The 17,029-nt window shown below is 44.6% G+C and overlaps 1 protein-coding gene and 1 pseudogene across 1 annotated transcript; one reads left to right on the forward strand and one right to left on the reverse strand.

The window, feature by feature from the left end:
- Window positions 1–1,591: 1,591 nt before the first annotated feature.
- On the forward strand, window positions 1,592–15,844 carry LOC136453564 (uncharacterized). The gene is made up of 4 exons (XM_066454124.1): window positions 1,592–2,189; window positions 14,663–15,375; window positions 15,615–15,639; window positions 15,770–15,844. The coding sequence occupies exons 1-4, from the start codon at window positions 1,752–1,754 to the stop codon at window positions 15,779–15,781; spliced, it is 1,188 nt and encodes a 395-aa protein (XP_066310221.1). The 5' UTR covers window positions 1,592–1,751; the 3' UTR covers window positions 15,782–15,844.
- LOC136453563 (uncharacterized) lies at window positions 6,878–9,692 on the reverse strand (annotated as a pseudogene).
- Window positions 15,845–17,029: the final 1,185 nt, after the last annotated feature.

Below are 17,029 nucleotides of genomic sequence, written 5' to 3' on the forward strand. Positions count from 1 at the left end.
CCCACTCGATTCAGCTCGCTACGGTTGCATCTATTATGCATCAACACTTAAAGCAAAGTACAATAATTATCTTATAACCAAGTAATCATTTTTTACTAACTTGGAGGTGAAAATAGGTGGGGAGAGAGAGCAAAGTTTAACTTTCATGCCCGTGCATTGATGGATCCAGATAGCGAGTGGATGCAAGGAGTAATATGAAAGATATTGTGGAATATTGGTAAAAAGTAGTACTTCATATGTTCATAAACCTTTTTAGATATACAGTAAAAGCCGTGTATGTAGATATAGTGTATATCTACGTAGATAGCAAAAGCTATGTATTTAAAAAAGTTAGAATAACTTATAATTTAAAACAAAGAGAGCACCATATAAAAAACTTTTACTGACAAATATTCTCTTTATTTCAAATTATAAATCGTTCTAGCTTTTCTAGAACTTTTATTAAGTATCTAGACATAGCCTTATATCTAGGTGTATTGTAAAAACAATACATTGACAAAAGTTATTAGAATGACTTATAACTTAAAACAGAGGGATCAAAGTAGAGACGTAGCCTGACTAATAAAAGCTATGTATTTAGAAAAATTATAATAATTTATAATTTAGGGGCGTTTGGATGCAGTGACTAAAATTTAGGAGGTGTCATATGAGGGTATCGCATAGAGTGTTTGGATACTAATAAAAAAACAAATTACAGAATCCATCAGTACTCTACGAGACGGATTTATTAAGACTAATTAATCCATCATTAGCATATATTTACTGTAGCACCACGTTGTCAAATCATAGACTAACTAGGCTTAAAAGATTCGTCTCACAAATTAGTCACAAACTGTGCAATTAGTTTCATAATTACTCTATATTTAATACTCCATGTTTATGTCCAAACATCCAATGGGATAACGACGAGGAGGAACCAAACACCCCTTAGAATAGAGAGTACCATATAGTAAAAAAACTTTTATTGACAAATACTCATTTCATTCCTAATTATAAGTCGTTCTAATTTTCTAAAACTTTTATTACGTGGTTAGACATAGCCTATATTTAGGTGTATTAAAAACAATATATTAAAAAATCATAACGATTTATAAATTTAAACGAGGAGAACGAAGAATTTAGAGTAAAAGATGTCGCTCGACACCCTATAATAATTTATATTCTCTCCGTCCTAAAGTAGAAGACGTTATATGATTCAAACTTTCGGTCCGTTCGCTGGTCGGTTTCTGAGCTCGTTTGGGCTGACTGGTACTGGTTTGTTGTGAGAGAAAAACACTGTTGACTGGTTGATTTGGGCTGGCTGAAAGCGAACATGCCGTTTGTCTCAAAATAATTACACTCTCTCGTTCGCTCGCTTCTGTTGCAAATGTCAAAAAGCAGACCAGCCCGATTTGTGAAAATTAATGTGTCAGCGAGTTCCAGTATGGTACAGTTTTTTCTTCCCAAATTCTAAGGACGCCCATGCTAAAATGACGCGCTAAATCATTATTGCTTAGAAACAATTTCGTGTGAGCAAACGGTTCCGCTAACTGACAGATGGGCCCATACTCTTACCCTCGTCTCCCCACGAATCACATCGGCACATCGTTCAACTCGCTAACCCAGAACATTCGGTTCCGAAATTTCGATTTACAGCTATCAAGTGCGGAGGCGGGAGCAGCGAGCAGCGCGCGGCCGGCGACCCCACCAAGACCCCATCAGCAACCGGCCGCGCGGCCGCGGTTGCCTCCGGCGGCTGGGTCCTCGCCTCGATGGTGGGGATGTACCAGCACCAGCTCTGCGACGACCCCTTCGGCACCCTAGGCGGCGGCCACTGCGGTGACCAGCCACGCACCGCCGGTGGCGGCGCCTCCTCCTCCTCCTCCTCCTCCTCCTCCTCTCCCTCGGCTGTTCTCGCCCCGCTGCCTGCAGAGGCGTATGGCGGCGGAGAGCCGCGGCGGCGGTTCGAGGCGCTCGCCGACGGGGGAAGCGTGTTGCGCGGTGCGGGAGGCGGCAAAGGCGGCGCCGTGGGTGGGGATCTGGGGGTGCTAGTGCGGTGGATGCGGGAGCTCGCAGCGGATCCCGTGGCTCCCCTTCCGGCGCCATCAGAGCACAGGGCGAGGAAGCGGCACGTGCTGGCCTTGCGGCGCGCTCGCTACCTTAGATTGGAGGACGTGGAGGACGCAGAAGAGCTTCCCAGCTTCTACAAGGTTAGTTGGCTTGAGCGCAAAACTCTCGTATTTTGTTGAATTGTTTTCTGTTGCCAATTCTTAGGAAACGTGGTTTTCGGTAGCCTGTTGCTTGCTTTGCTCTGTTTGTAGGACTGATCGGTATGGATTGGACAAGGGGCATCTAAGATTTGTCACATCCGTTTGTTCTATGCCGTACTATTTGATTTGGCTTCCGGGGATTAGAGACTGCAGCTCGGAGGATGCCAGGATGGTAATGCCAGGTGTCGCGAGTGGGTAGGATCACTGTCACTGCATAGGAATCATGTACTTTTGACAACCAGTGCTGGAGCAGACGGTTGCAGTCTGGGAGGGGGAACCCTGACTAGGACCATATTAGTATCTTGGCCAGGGTCAAGCCATCAAAGCTTATAACGCCCTGTTTGTTTCAGCCGGCGGGCTGTGGATTGCAGCTTGCATATTATCACAATTAGCATGTACTTTTGACAACCAGTGCTGGAGCAGACGGTTCCAGTCTGGGAGGGGGAACCCTGACTAGGACCATATTAGTATCTTAGCCAGGGTCAAGCCATCAAAGCTTATAACGCCCTGTTTGTTTCATCCTGCGGGCTGTGGATTACAGCTTGCATATTATCACAATTAGCGCGCAGGGAGGGGGAACAGACTCTTAGTAGCCGGAAACGTGGAACATGACCACATTCCACGTTCCGGGAATGTCCACGTCTCTGATTCGGGAACATTTACGTTCTCACATTATAAAATAACACCCCAAGTTCCGTTCATGTTCGGTACATGGCTGCTAAGGACAGCAGACTGTTGGATTGTACTCCCTCTGGTCATAATTAGATGACGGTTTGTACTCCCTCCGGTACTAATTATAGTATGTTTTGGACAGAAAATTTGACGTGTAATTAGTGTTTTTTGCTGTCCAAAACGCTATCTAATTATGGCCAGAGATAGTAAAAATGTGGTCTGTGGGTTGTTGTAATCTGGGACCTATCTGTTTCAGTTTGCAAGAAAAAAAGGACCTAAGAGCATCTCTAAGATCTTAAAACAACATTTCTTTTTGGCAAAAGGCCCTCCAACAGTTTTGTATCCGAACTCCCTAAAGATATGCGAATGGTAAATCTCCTCTATGACTCCTCACATATGTGCAAGCTTCCTGTGCTCTGTATCCTCACTTGACGGCTATCTTTTCCACCCTTCGCGCGGTTTTCTTCGTCCCTGGCTGCTCCTGTGGCTGGCTGTGGAGGCCGGCTGGGGGGCGGCAGCGGCCGGTTGGGGGGTGGCGGTGTCTGGCTGGCGGCTGATCGTTGGCGGCGTGCGAACGAGGTTGGGAGGAGCGAGCAAAATTATGTTGTGGGCCCCCCTTTTTTAAATTTTTTTTAGCAACCAAATATTGCAAACTATTGGGGGAAGGCAACAAATTAGCTCCCTACTCATTTTGGCCACTTGGTATAAATAATGATTTGGCAAGTGTTTTTAAGGAGTTTTTGGCGATGCTCTAAGAGCCATCATTTGTGTTGTCATGGTGTGATGTTATGACCGGCCTAACCTACAGCAGAAGGAAGAAGTGGGGCACTGCGCCAGGAGACGTGGGTGCGCCCACGATCTCGGCAACGACTGAACCAGGTGTTTGGGTGTGTCCGCGCGTGTGCCTAATCTTGTATTAGAACCCAGACTTGGATGAGGAGATGTTAAGCAGGACAACACAGTTGTTGCCCCTTGCGCCCTGCACTTTCTTTCTTTCGCGATAGTCCGACGGCGCCCGCACGGCGGAGTTCGTGGAAGCGCCAACCAGAAGTCTCCCACAGCTACTCCCTTTGATCCCTAGGCACTAACAACTTGGTATCAGAGGGTGATCTGTTGGTGCCTGGGTCGGCCGCCATCCTTCCTCAAGCACTCGAACAATTGACGAAGATGGTGTCCGATGTCTCGCGGCAGATGAGTGATATGGCCACCCAATTGGCTGGTCTCTCACTGCGCATTTCGGAAGTGGAGTGCCAACCGCCTGCGCTGCCGCACCCCATGCCGGAGTACCCCTATGGTATGACACTATCCAATGGCACTAACATGTGACTTGTCCCTGTTTGAAACTTCTTTTGAAGTTGTGTCCTGAATCCACTTATTTGCAGAGTTTACGAAAAGCAGAATTTGCTCGTTTTGCTTAGTTAATTCTCTGATTCTGCTTGTTGATAAGCTGTCATGTAATCTTGCCCTCTGACACAACTTCTGCATATCTGTGGAGAAACTAGGGAATAAGCTGTGCCAAACATGGCCATATTCCCACATGGCAGTGGCACTTCTTTTAGATAATGGAAAATTTGTGGCTTAACATCCTCTGCCTAATGCTTCAGACAGCAAAAAGTAGTTGCTACTGCTACAAGCTAGCTTGAAATTGGTTAATTGGTAAAGGTACATGGATTGGTGACCCAACAAAGAGACCCAAGTCCTAATAACCCCGCTAAGTGGTACTACACACTAGCTGGAAAATTAGTTACATGCATTACTGGTTGTTCCTAGGCACCGGTGCATAGTGTCATCGTAGGCATGTTTGATAATGTAGGAAGAGACATAATAGGCCAAACTTTATTTTTTTACACCAGGATGTCAAACTTGACATGAGAAGAGGTAGTAAAGAGAGACTTGAGAGAATCAAGTATACCCAAAAAACTATTCCTGGATAGGGTTGTATGGAAATCAATCCATGTGTTCGAGCCTTGACCCAGGCTTTCGTGTACCTAACTTGCGTAACTTGCTTGGGCCCAAAAGGCTTTTTGTTGTTATTGTTGTTCGTGGCTGACACGACATAAGTGTTTTGGAAGATACTTGACAGGGCGATCAGTTTTTTTAGTCGATAAGTTTAATATTACTTCTGTCCTGAAAAGAATGCTATTCTCTAGCTATACACAAATATAGGCACACTTTTTTTAATTAGCTTTGGAAGATATTCTTATTGATGATGCCAATGACATCAAGCATTTTTTTTACCATCCAAGCTCCTTTTTTTTCCTGGCATACCCTTTGTACTAAAAATAGATAAATCGGGAAGATTAGCAAACTGAAACGGAACATGGTTAAATGCATGTCCAACTAAGGCATAAATATCTTGCATGTCCAACTTTCCAGAAGGCATGCATCCTGAAGCTTTTGATGCTGATGTGAAGCCATTCGTACGTAGGCTGTTTCTTGTTTATCGAAATAAGAACAATGTTATTTTCCCAATAACAGTTACCAAGCACACCATCTCCTATCTTTCTGGATATTCTTGTCATGTTCATATGATCATGTGTTGCGTTTATGTTCTGTCAGTATGGGTGTGATTGGTTGCCTGTATTAATCTTAACTTGTGTTAGACCTTATGCAACACAACTCAAACCATTGTTTTTGAGGTGCCGCGGCGAGGCGCGGCGCCCGACCCCCTTCACAACGCCTAGGCGTTTGTGGCGGACGCCTAGGCGACGCCATACACACATTGTAAGGCGTTGTAAGCTAGAATTTTATGTATTAGTGCAGCACATACATACCTCGTTTGTTGCCAATTCTTGAGCCCATGTTCCTTTCTTTCCTTTCCAAAAGGTCTTCTCCCATGTAGCATCCATCCCCCAGAATTCAGCAATCAAACAGGTTATCAGTTGCTGAGAATTAAATAGGAAACAATACACAAGAGGCAAGATAACAAATTAACAAGCATTAGTGCATGCACGAGCATGACAAATGACATCATAGTCTGTCTCAAATAGTCCACAAACTTAGAATGAAGTACTGAACTCTAAAGCATACTAATTAAGTCAACTACACCAAAGCCATACAACAGGAGTGCAGGACAACACAAAAGTACAGCAAGGGTGCAGGACACAAAAGAATCAATCAGCAGGAGTGCAAATCTCTGTTTCAGCACTCAAAATCCATCATCAAACTCATCAGGATCAACAGCCTTGTCTTCTTCAGTAGCAGGAACATTGCCATCTTCACACTCGCTCACTTCCGCATCATCATGGGGTCTTCAACTTCATCTTCCTCTTCTCCATCTTCAGTAGCAGGAACAGGAACATTTCTTGAACGACTATAATGTTGAGTAGCAGTAACTCTCCTAGGAAGATTACGACCCTGCAGCGCTTGTGATGCACCGGTGGCTTCATCAACATGCTGCCATGTGAGCTCATTGACAGCATCAGACCCTCGAGCACCCGGAATGGGCACATGCAATGAATCAGCCCATTCATTGTCCCAATCAAACTCCTCAATGACCAAAGGGTCATATTTCTTGCCTGCCTTCTCACGCATAAGTTGAAACCTTGTTCTCATCTTCCGATTGTATGAAACAAAAACAATATCATTCAATCTCTTGTGCAGCAGCCTATTCCTTTTCTTTGTATGCATCTACAAACAAAAAATCAGATGGGAAGCAAAACAAAAAATCAGATTGTATGCATCTAAATAGAAATTGTTAATCACAAGGATACTCACAAAATTGAAGGTACTCCAGCATCTCTCACAACCAGATGATGAAGCACAAAGACTAACTATATGCTTAGCAAGTCTTTGTAGTTCAATGGCTCGGCCACCATAAGAACGCCACCAATCAACTGGATGAAAAGTACAACACATATTAGGAGTTTGGAATGCAATTAAGTTGCTGAAATTTGCAACAACAACAATAAAGCCTTTTAGTCCCAAACAAGTTGGGGTAGGCTAGAGTTGAAACCCAGCAGAAGCAATCAAGGTTGAGGCACGTGAATAGCTGTCTTCCAAGCACTCCTATCTAAGGCTAAGTCTTTGGGTATATTCCATCCTTTCAAGTCTCCTTTTATTGCCTCTATCCAAGTCAACTTCGGTCTTCCTCTGCCTTTCTTCACGTTACTATCCTGGCTTAGGATTCCACTACGCACCGGTGCCTCTGGAGGTCTCCGTTGGACATGTCCAAACCATCTCAACCGGTGTTGGACAAGCTTTTCTTCAATTGGTGCTACCCCTAATCTATCACGTATATCATCGTTCCGAATTCAATCCCTTCTTGTATGACCGCAAATCCAACGCAACATACGCATTTTCACGACACTTATCTGTTGAACATGTCATCTTTTCGTAGGCCAACATAAGTTGCTGAAATTTGCAAGCTGAGATTAACAACACTTACGATGACTTATTTTGTCATAGCTTTCCTTTGCCATTTTGTTTGAGAAGGCATCTCCATGTTGCTCTTCATACTCAAAGGCCTGCCTATTGATCTTCATTGGTGTTTCCACATCTGGTATCATTCTTCCAAGCACTTTAATAAACACAACCTCTTAGCTGCCCAACAGTGGCATCATCATTAGCTTTTACAAGAGGATAAAATTTTCCTGGGTTCAAATATAGTGCAGCCCCATACAATGGATGCTCCATTTGGTTCACCCAACGCTTCTCAATAATGTCCATGATACGCTTGAGCAGGCCCTGCTTGGTTGATATATTGAAGCTGAGCTTTATCCTATCGTTTGCATGATTCATTAGAGCTGTGACCTCTGGCATTGCAGGCTTCTCATCACCATCAACAGCCCTCAAAACAATTAAGAGTGGGGCTGAAGCTCTTAGGCAATCTTCTACTGAGATCCAAAACTCAGTAGATAGCACAATGTCTTGCACTTGTTGACCTGCTGTAGTTGTACACAAGTTGTTCCCAATCCATGCTTCACTAACAAACAAGCTCTTCAAGGCATCCTTGTTCTTGTACAAACTCTTCAATGTCAGAAATGATGTGGCAAATCGAGTCTTTGCTGCCCTAACAAGATCAGTCCCACCTGTTTAATCCCTCAATGCACTAAGAAGCCTCCCATGCCTATAAATGAATGTGGTGACACGCCTAGCACGTGCAATAGGTTTCTTAAATGCCTTCAAGTTCCCAATTTCTTCCAACATCAGATCCAAGCAATGTGCAACACAAGGACTCCAAAACAGTGTGGGAATCCTATCCATCAAAATCTTACCAGCAGCCTTGTAGTTAGTGCCATTGTCGGTCACAACTTGAACAACATTGTCCTTTCCAATGTCCTCAATCTTCTCCTGTAACAAATCAGCTAACATTGTTGCACTATGAACTTGACTTGATGCATCATCTGACTCCAAAAAGTACGTTCCCTCAGGGCTGTTCACAAGAAAATTAATCAAGTGGCGCCCTCTCATATCAGTCCATCCGTCTGACATTAGTGTACAACCATATTGCTTCTAGGCCTGCTCATGGTCCTTCCTCATGGCACTTGTCACCTTAACACATTCTTGAAGCAAAGGTTCACCAAGCTGTTGGTTAGTTGGAGGCTTGTACCCTGAACCATATTGGGCTGTTGCTTCACAGGCAATTTCAAATTGCCTTGAATTTGCTGCATTAAAGGATACACCACACTCCATGAACCATAGTGCCCATTGCAAATCCACATATTGCTTCTCCTCCTTAGTCTTTGTGCTGGACTCAATGGTGGGTTGAAAGTCCTTTGCACGCCTTTGATCTACTATCTGTTCAGGTGTTCTTCTAAGCATAGCAACAACAGACTTTGTTGTCTTTGGTGTCTTTGGTGTTGAATTGCCATTGCTAGGTCTTGAAGCCTTGAATTGATAGGTAGCATGCCTTCTCTTGGCGGCTGTCCCAGAACTTGGTTTTTTTGCAGCCGGTTTTGGTGTTGCACCCCCATCTGCTCCTGCTTGTACATCTGCTGCTGCCACCTCCACAACTTCATCTTCCCCATCTTCCTCCTCAATACCATCAAAAAACAAAGGCCTTCTTCTCTTCTTTTGCAAGTAAGCTTCCATCTCTTTCCTGATTTCAGTGGTAACTTTTGGACAAAGGACAATATCTCCATATCCACCAGCCAAATGTTGCTTGAACCTCTTTATGCCTCCTGAAGCCTCATTTCCACACAGGATACATGTCACCCAGTCTCTCCTAGCAGGGTCCTACCAGTAGGCATATTTCCAGCCTGGATCATTGGACTTCGCTTTCCTTGCTGGATCAGTCTTGGGATCATAATTAGGTGCTTCACTTGAGCTTGCCATGTTGCTGGATGCTACATAAAAGAAAGCAAGAGCATTACTAATAAATAACTAATCAAAGCAAGAGCCTTATGTTTGGGAAAGCAGAGCACACGTCATATTCAGAGCAGACAACAAAGTACACGCCTTAGATATTTGGGAAAGCAGAGAGGAGGCAGGGGGCATACCAGGCGGAAGGGGAAGTACCCAACGGAGGTGCAGACAATAGGCCAGGTAGGCGAGCAGCTGCCGAGTACCGACGGTCGACGGAGGCGCAAACTCGAGGCAGAGTCAGACTGCGGACGGAGATGCGGACTTGAGGCAGAGGCAGAGTCGACGGAGGTGCGGACTGGAGACTGCGGACGGGGCGGACGGAGGCAGAGTCGACGAAGGTGCGGACTGCGGACGGAGGCAGAGGCAGAGGCAAGCAGCGACGTGCGATGCAGGGCTGGCTCCGCGGCAGGGGCGGACGGCCGGTGGACTGGAGCAGAGGAGCAGCCAAGCGGAGCTCGAGGTAAGCCCGCCGCCTTCTCTCTTCCTCTCCCCTCACCCGCACTCGCGGTAAATACGACGCTCGGTCGATTTCCCGCGCGTAGGTCCTATCTGGGCGGACGCGCGGTCGATTTCCCACGTCTGCTGCTTTTCGTGCTGGCGCGCGGACGATTTCCTGCAGGGCCGCGGTCTTTTGGCGCCCTTCCCCCGTGAGCTAGCATACAGCGTCCGCGGCGCGGCTGTAGGCGTCCGCCCGACGCCTTTCTACGCCTAGGCGACGCCTAATACGATTAGGCGGACGCCATACCACTACAGGTTGTGGTGCCCCCGACGCCCAGCACCTCTGCCACGCCTTGTCGCCTAGGCGACGCCTCAAAAACATTGACTCAAACCAGCATAAGCATATACAATGTCTTGGTGTTTGGTTGTGCTGCACAGGCAAGTCGCATTTAGTAAAATTGTATTTGATTGCTTGCATTCTGTTGTATATAGTCACCTCCATATTCTAGTAGAGGCCTCATGTTTCTAGTAGTGTTAGGGAGGTGAGAATATTTCATTTTTATGTGCCCCATGGGCTAGTGCAAATCTGCATTGCCTAATATGGCCAAATCTGGCATACCAGCCAATGCTGCATTGGGATTGCTTTGAGTACTCTGCAAGCCTGCATAAGAGCCTCTGCGTGCAATCAAACATGTACAAAATGCACTGCACGGGGCTAATGTAGACAACCAAACAGGCCCTGTTTATCTGGTGAAGAACACATGAAAGGGTAAGCTGGGAAACATTTTACCAAGTCTTTCACTCTTTCCAACTTTGACTTGAAGGCGGAGACTAAAGCGGCATGGAGGCTGCAGAAGAGTGGTTGTGAAATTAGAGAGGAATTAGGACAAGCATTAACAGTATGACAGGCTTGTGTCAGGGACTTAGGGACAAGCAAAAATTCCAGTTCGAATATCCTCTGCTTGAGGGTGATACCCATATCCTTCAGATTACAGTGAGGAAAAGGCTACACACTTGCAAAGTAGAGTGGTGCTAATGTTGTGATGGGCAAAAAGTAGTTGTAGATCCAAAATTCATTCCACGTGGATGAATGATTTGATATATATAGTTTATCTACTGTGCTAGTTTTGTATAGTTTCCAATGCACAATAGGGCTGCATGCAAACTGTGTGTGTGGTTTATTGATCCCACACCCAGAATAATGCTTTACCTCTGAAAGTTGTTGGAGAGAGATATTTGAAGGGCAGTTTATGTTGTTGATTTTTTCTGAGGATTTAGAATGTTTTAGTAACTTCTATGTGACTTAAGTATGTGGGGATCAGTGGTATTAAAAAACCATTTGTTATGTTGAGTCATGAGTGTTGATATACATACGACAGATTTGTACAACTTGCTTACAATCATAAGATCAAAGGGCTTAAATCACTCTGGTGGCGGTTCATTGATGAAGCAGAGGTTCCAAAACACCTTGTTGTAATGGAGTCACTTAAATTGGTTGCATGTGAAGTATTTCCCTTGCTATGAAAAAGCTTTGTTTGTTGAGAAAAATCTTTATTTGCCGTCAAAAGAAAAGGTATCGTGTTATTTGCCATCCTGGAAAACGAACTTCCTTTACTGCCACTGCTTCAATTTTTGGTTCCTTTTAGGCCACTTCTATCAGCTAGCTATTAAGTTTAGCTTAAAGACATCGTTGCTCATCGGGCTCAACATGTCATCACTTCCCCATCCGCTTCCCCCACCCTGCAACTCAGCACCATTTCTCCATTGGTAAAAATCATAATTCCTCGGTTTCTTTCTCTTCTGATTTTCCTCTCCATAAGCATCAAACCTGTTAAAACTAATAAAAAACACATGTCAAGCACTTGGTGCTTGTTGCTGGGAGATTGAAGTGAGAGGCATTTCCAAAAAAGAAGTGAGAGGCAAGAGACAGCTTGTAGACGGCTGGAAGATCGTCCGCCCTGCTCTGAGATGCCTATTTCTGCTGGACGAGCATCATCAAGATTCAATTTCAGTACCCATGCCTTTGAACGTGTGCCACATAGCTCAGAGGAGGTGAAAACGGCTAAGTCGGATGGTGAACGTGTGCCACATAGCTCACAAGAGGTGAAAACGGCTAAGTCGGGTGGGGACAGCTAAATAACGGGTGAAAGCGGCTAAGTTGGGTGAGAACGGCTCAAGAACAGGCGGAAACGGGCCATGGATGGGCCAATCTTTGATTTTGACTCTACCGTGTCTGCTTGCTCCTCGCAACCCAAAACGAAGTAGCAGCATGCATAGTGCACCCGCAACTGCACAGCAAATGAGAATTGATGATGATCCTCCTGCTGCTTGAGCCTCCGCTTGCTTCTTGTGCATTTGCTGGGGTACATGCTGCCGTTTAGTGTAACCTTTGGGAGCCATCATAACTAAGCTCAATTTAGGGTGTAAAGGGATGTATGACATCGTAGCAGGACAACGGTTCTGTTTTGTTGTCCAGTGATGAAATCCGTCATTGGCAGTGGTGGACTGCTAGTGACGGTTTTGTTTTGATTGGGACAACTTGTGAGGACTTCACATCCGTGAAGGTGTAGACATGGTATTTTCCATGGTTATAAATAGTCTGCTTTAGCTTTTCAGAGGGAGGTCTGCCCCTACAAAAACCCAATACACACCCTGCCTTACTAGTCTTTGAAACAAGGGAGGCGACTGTGACCTTCACAATCTACCTAAACCCTAAAGCTGAGGGGATAGCGACCTTATAAGGAGCTCCTGGAGGGCCTTAGCCACATTGTATAAGAGGGTCTGAACATCAGGGCGTGCTCCTTCAAAAACACAAGTGTTTGATTGCTTCCAAAGCTCCCAAGCAACAAGGATGACCAGAGAATTAACTCCTTTGTGCATCTCCTTTGGAACACTTCTTAAAGTACGACACCACCAGCCATAGAAGCGACTAGTAGATTCTGGAGGCCTTACTGCATAGAGTTTTAATTTCTGGAAGATCAAGGTCCAGACCTGCCTAACACACATGAGTGAGGCTGTGTTGAATATTTTCTTTGGCCTGGTCACAGAAGGGGCAAGCTGCCGGGTGAGGGAGGCCTCTTTTGGTGAGGTGATCTCTAGTCCAGCATCCGTTGTTGAGAGCAAGCCAAAGGTGAGGGAGGCCTCTTTTGGCGAGGCGATCCGCAATCCAGTGTTGTTGAGAGCAAACCAAACAAAATATTTGCATTTTAGAGGAGCCCAATAATTCCAAACTTTTTTCCAAGGAGCAAACTTGATGGTCCCCTGAAAAAAAATGGGCACATGCTGACTTGCTGCTTAGGAACCCGAATTGGTCAATTTCCACCGTTGTTGATCAGCAACCTCATGTTGCAAGGTCATCCCGTCCACCAGGTCCCAAGGAGGAAAATATTCATTCTATGCTTCATCGTTGTGTTCTTTAGTTGATAAATGATGTAATGAACTATTGAAAATTATTGAGTTGTTTATTTGTTGAATGCTGTATGAAAGTGAATGTTGATAGCCATGAGTATGTTAATCAATTGAATTACTGAAATAATGGACATGTAGACATGTTCTGTAGAGCGCTGGACATATATTTGAATATTTGTGTTCATAAAATTTCCTTTAGTCTCATGTTCCCGTGCATAACTGGTTAGGAATTTTAATGTTTTCTGTAAAACTGCTAAATGAAATAGCTTCTGCTATAGCTTATTATAACTTTTGAAGGAGGCTCCTCCTAAGTGGCTTAGCCCGCTATTTAAAACATTGGTATTTGCACAAAAATCTGACAACATTTCTTGGGTCAACATGACCATGATTCCATGATGGAGGTAATAGAAGTGGTATGACAAGAATGAGAACTTAAACTGATGGAAGATAATGGAACTCAAAATTTTTGATGGCAAATATGGTGTCCGTGGTGCGTCTGTTTTCGGCTTAGATGGGTGCGTGTTGAGTGTGTTTGGAGCAGGCTCTCCTTTGTACTTGTAGCAGGCGATTCCCTCTCCCTTGAGGGAAAAAAATAAGGAACCCAAATTATTTTTTTACAGAAATAAGGAATTCTCGTGCTGGTTTTTGCTGGGCAGGTGGGGATGCTAGTGATAGTTTTTGGAATTGAATAATATTTAGATACTAATCCTATGTTTGTCTTAACTGAATGTCTTAAGTGATGATCCCTCTGTTTCAAAATGTAGGTCATTTTTAGTTTTGCCCTAATTCAAACTTCTCTAACTTCGACCATTTTTTTATAGAAAATATATTAATATCTACAGTACCAAATAACTGTGTTACAAAGGCATATTTCATGGTGGATTAAATTAAACTAATTGTTGTAGAAGTCAGTATAATTTTCATTAAAATTGGTCAAAGTTGGAGAAGTTTGGACAAAAGTACAAAACTAAAACAATCTACATTTTGGAATGGAAATCAATAAAGTATAGTCCGAAAGTAACAGTGTTAGTATTTGGTTATTTTGAGAAAGCAACCCATCGTTCTTAGTAGGAGTCCTTGGTTTTATATGCGAAAATTGTTGGAAAACTGTACAACTATGCATGATTTGGTCTTTCACGAAATGAGCAATGCTAGAATGCTATCGCAACATATCCTTGGGCTTCTGTATTTTAAACAGTTTGCTGGAGTTTGTTAATACCCACAGTAGAAATGGATGCCCCTGAGTCATAGTGATACTATTTAATATTTGATGCTTCTTTGGAAACGATTATGACATTGTGAAGGCCCCATGAAGGGTTTCTAATTTCAACAATAAACCAGGGAGCTTGCTGCTGCTCTATACTTTGGCAAGCAGGTCTTTTATGCACTCAATTTTTCTGCAGCCTGCGTTTTGGCACTCCCCCCCTGCTTAAAATGCCTTGAAATTTCATCACTTCCCTTTAATGCCAATTGTTTACAAGGTTATGTTCCCATATTTTTATTGTATCAGCTTGCATTTTGCCTCAAGATGTCAGATGCAGTTGCATTTTCTTACCCTTTTAGAGTGTGATGAAATTTTCATTTTGCAGAAAAGGAAGCTCTACTGGGACAAACAAAAAAAGAAAGGGTGCTTGAACATGCCAACAAGGAAATCTGAGAGGCTAGCTAAGAGAATGAAACTCATGGCATCATTGCTCCTCACGCAACGGAAAAAGATTGGAGTTGGTGAGCATTTTCAGGCAGAGGTACCTGATTGGACTGGGCAACCTTCAGGGAAAGAGCTTTCACGTTACAGGAGTGACCCAGAGACATCAAAGATGTTAGGGACTAGGATGTGGCCTCCTGAGGGTGAAGTTTATAAAACCGACATTGTAGCTGTTGGGCAGGGAAGGCCCGGATCATGTAGTTGCCCCTTCCCAGGATCCTTCTTCTGCAGACAGCTCCACACAAATGAAGCAAGAGATCAGCTACGCTCTGAACTTGGTCGAGTTTTTACAATGTGGCAGTTTGATTCTATGGGGGAGGAGGTTTCTAAGTTGTGGAGTCGCGATGAGCAGCTAAAGTTCGACGCACTTGAGCAATTGGTTCCTGTTATGGATCAAAAGACATATTGGGCCATTGTGTCGAAAAATTTTGCTTCAAAGCCCAGGATAGATTCGATAAAGTACTACCTGAATGTGTTCCTGATGAGAAGAGTGTTGAGTCAGTGCAGACTGAGTCTTCTGGAAATTGACAGTGACGAAGATGAAGTTGAGGAAGAGGAGGATGAAGATGAACCTGAAGGATCCAGCTCTCTTCAGAGGTACTGATTTCCTTTATATTTCATGGCTCCATGTGGTTGTGTAATAATGCAATAGCTCATTATTATCAACTGCATATGTTTGAACTTCCTTTCTATATTTGGATGCTCGCTGATTGAGTTACCACTAAGCATTTGTTTAGGAATAGAATTAACTGACTTCCTGCATATGTATTGCCTTATTGGTACTCTGGTCAGAATGATGTTCAGTTTTGCTGATTTGGTAGGTTTTAATTTTTCAGGACTCAAGATGTCCAGGACTTGAAGGTACCATGATTCTGCTGACAACAATCTGACATGCTTTTTTGCATGTGCCTTCTGTTCAAGTTTATGCCGAGACACATTGCATCAAGTGATGCACCATTGCTCCGAGTGATCGCAAGTCTAATTTTTGCAGATTTTTGGTTAAGGGCTCCATTCACTTTGGTTCAGCCATCTTTTGTGAACAGAAACTAAATCGAGTGTTAAATCATCCCCGTGCGTCTCTCTAGGCAAGCAAATCAATACTTCAAACTCATCTGAGCCAAATTGTTTTCCGTTGTACAGGAAAATGGTTAAAAAGAAAACTGGGGGAAAAAACTGAGGCTTTTAACCAAGTCATTATCTCATCCTCATTTGGTTGACTTGTGCTCTTGGCATGACAAAACCTTCCAGTTTGACTCTAGTTTCGTTACCTATGTTCAGCTGGTACATCAGAATCTTCCAGATGTTATTTTCTTTGCCTATGCCTAAACTGAAAAAGGTCGCACCTTTCGCTTTTGCTGCGCTGAATTTGTTGACCCTGTAAATGATATCGCGCAGAGGCATTACAAAAGTCTCCCTATGAAGCGGAATCTGCCTCCTGCGGAATGATTTCTGCATTCCATGTTTCTTTGCTGGTCAGCAAGATGCACGTGCTGCCTGGTATATTGTGTACTAGTCGATTTATAAATTATTTTTCCTACATATAATTTGGTTGGCTCTAAAGACAAGCCCTTTGATCTAGGCTTTCAGCACTCGGGCAAAGAAGAATTGATGATTGATGGCTTGATGTGGCATTTCTATATATCAAAGCAGGAAGGTTTAGTCGCCAACCAGGCCATCCACGTCGCCCGAAATTTTCCCCGCCGTCCGATCTCGCGTTTGAAGGCCCAGATCACTCGAAGCGGATTCTGTTATTTTGGCCGCCTCTCGCAGCATCCACGTCACCCCAATTGTTCCAAGCCGTCGGATCCGCCATCGTGTGGCCCTGACTACTTGTAGCCGCTTCCTTAAGAATCTGCTTCTTCTACCTTCTCGTCGCTCTATATTGATTTTGCTACCTTTTGTGGCTTCTCGTGCGAATTCGGTGGAGCAAATATATACTCCAGCTCCTGATTCTCCTTCAGGAAACTTCTCATCCCCTCCTCTCCCTCTCTCCTGTACGCTCCCTCCCTCGCTCCCGACTCGCGACGCGGCTCAGACGACGGCGCGGGACGACCTCGGCGGTGGCCGGCCCTCCGCGCGGCGGCGGCCTCCCTCCTCCTTTTCCTCCTCCTCCTCCTCCTCCACCACCACCACCACCACCACGCCACTTCCTCCTCGCGACGCAAGGCAGCGGGTCGCGCGGCCTAGGGTTTTGCCCCTCCGTCGCCGGTCGTCCCCACGGGCGCGCGGGCAGCCAACGGAGGCCCTGACG

This window comes from Miscanthus floridulus, chromosome 5, assembly GCF_019320115.1.
Source record: "Miscanthus floridulus cultivar M001 chromosome 5, ASM1932011v1, whole genome shotgun sequence".
Taxonomy (NCBI): domain Eukaryota; kingdom Viridiplantae; phylum Streptophyta; class Magnoliopsida; order Poales; family Poaceae; genus Miscanthus; species Miscanthus floridulus.

Coding starts and splice junctions, on each gene's coding strand:
- LOC136453564 (XM_066454124.1), top strand. CDS start 1,752: ATGGTGGGGATGTACCAGCACCAGCTCTGCGACGACCCCTTCGGCACC. Junction 2,190..14,662: donor AGCTTCCCAGCTTCTACAAG/GTTAGTTGGCTT, acceptor TTCATTTTGCAG/AAAAGGAAGCTCTACTGGGA. Junction 15,376..15,614: donor GGATCCAGCTCTCTTCAGAG/GTACTGATTTCC, acceptor TTAATTTTTCAG/GACTCAAGATGTCCAGGACT.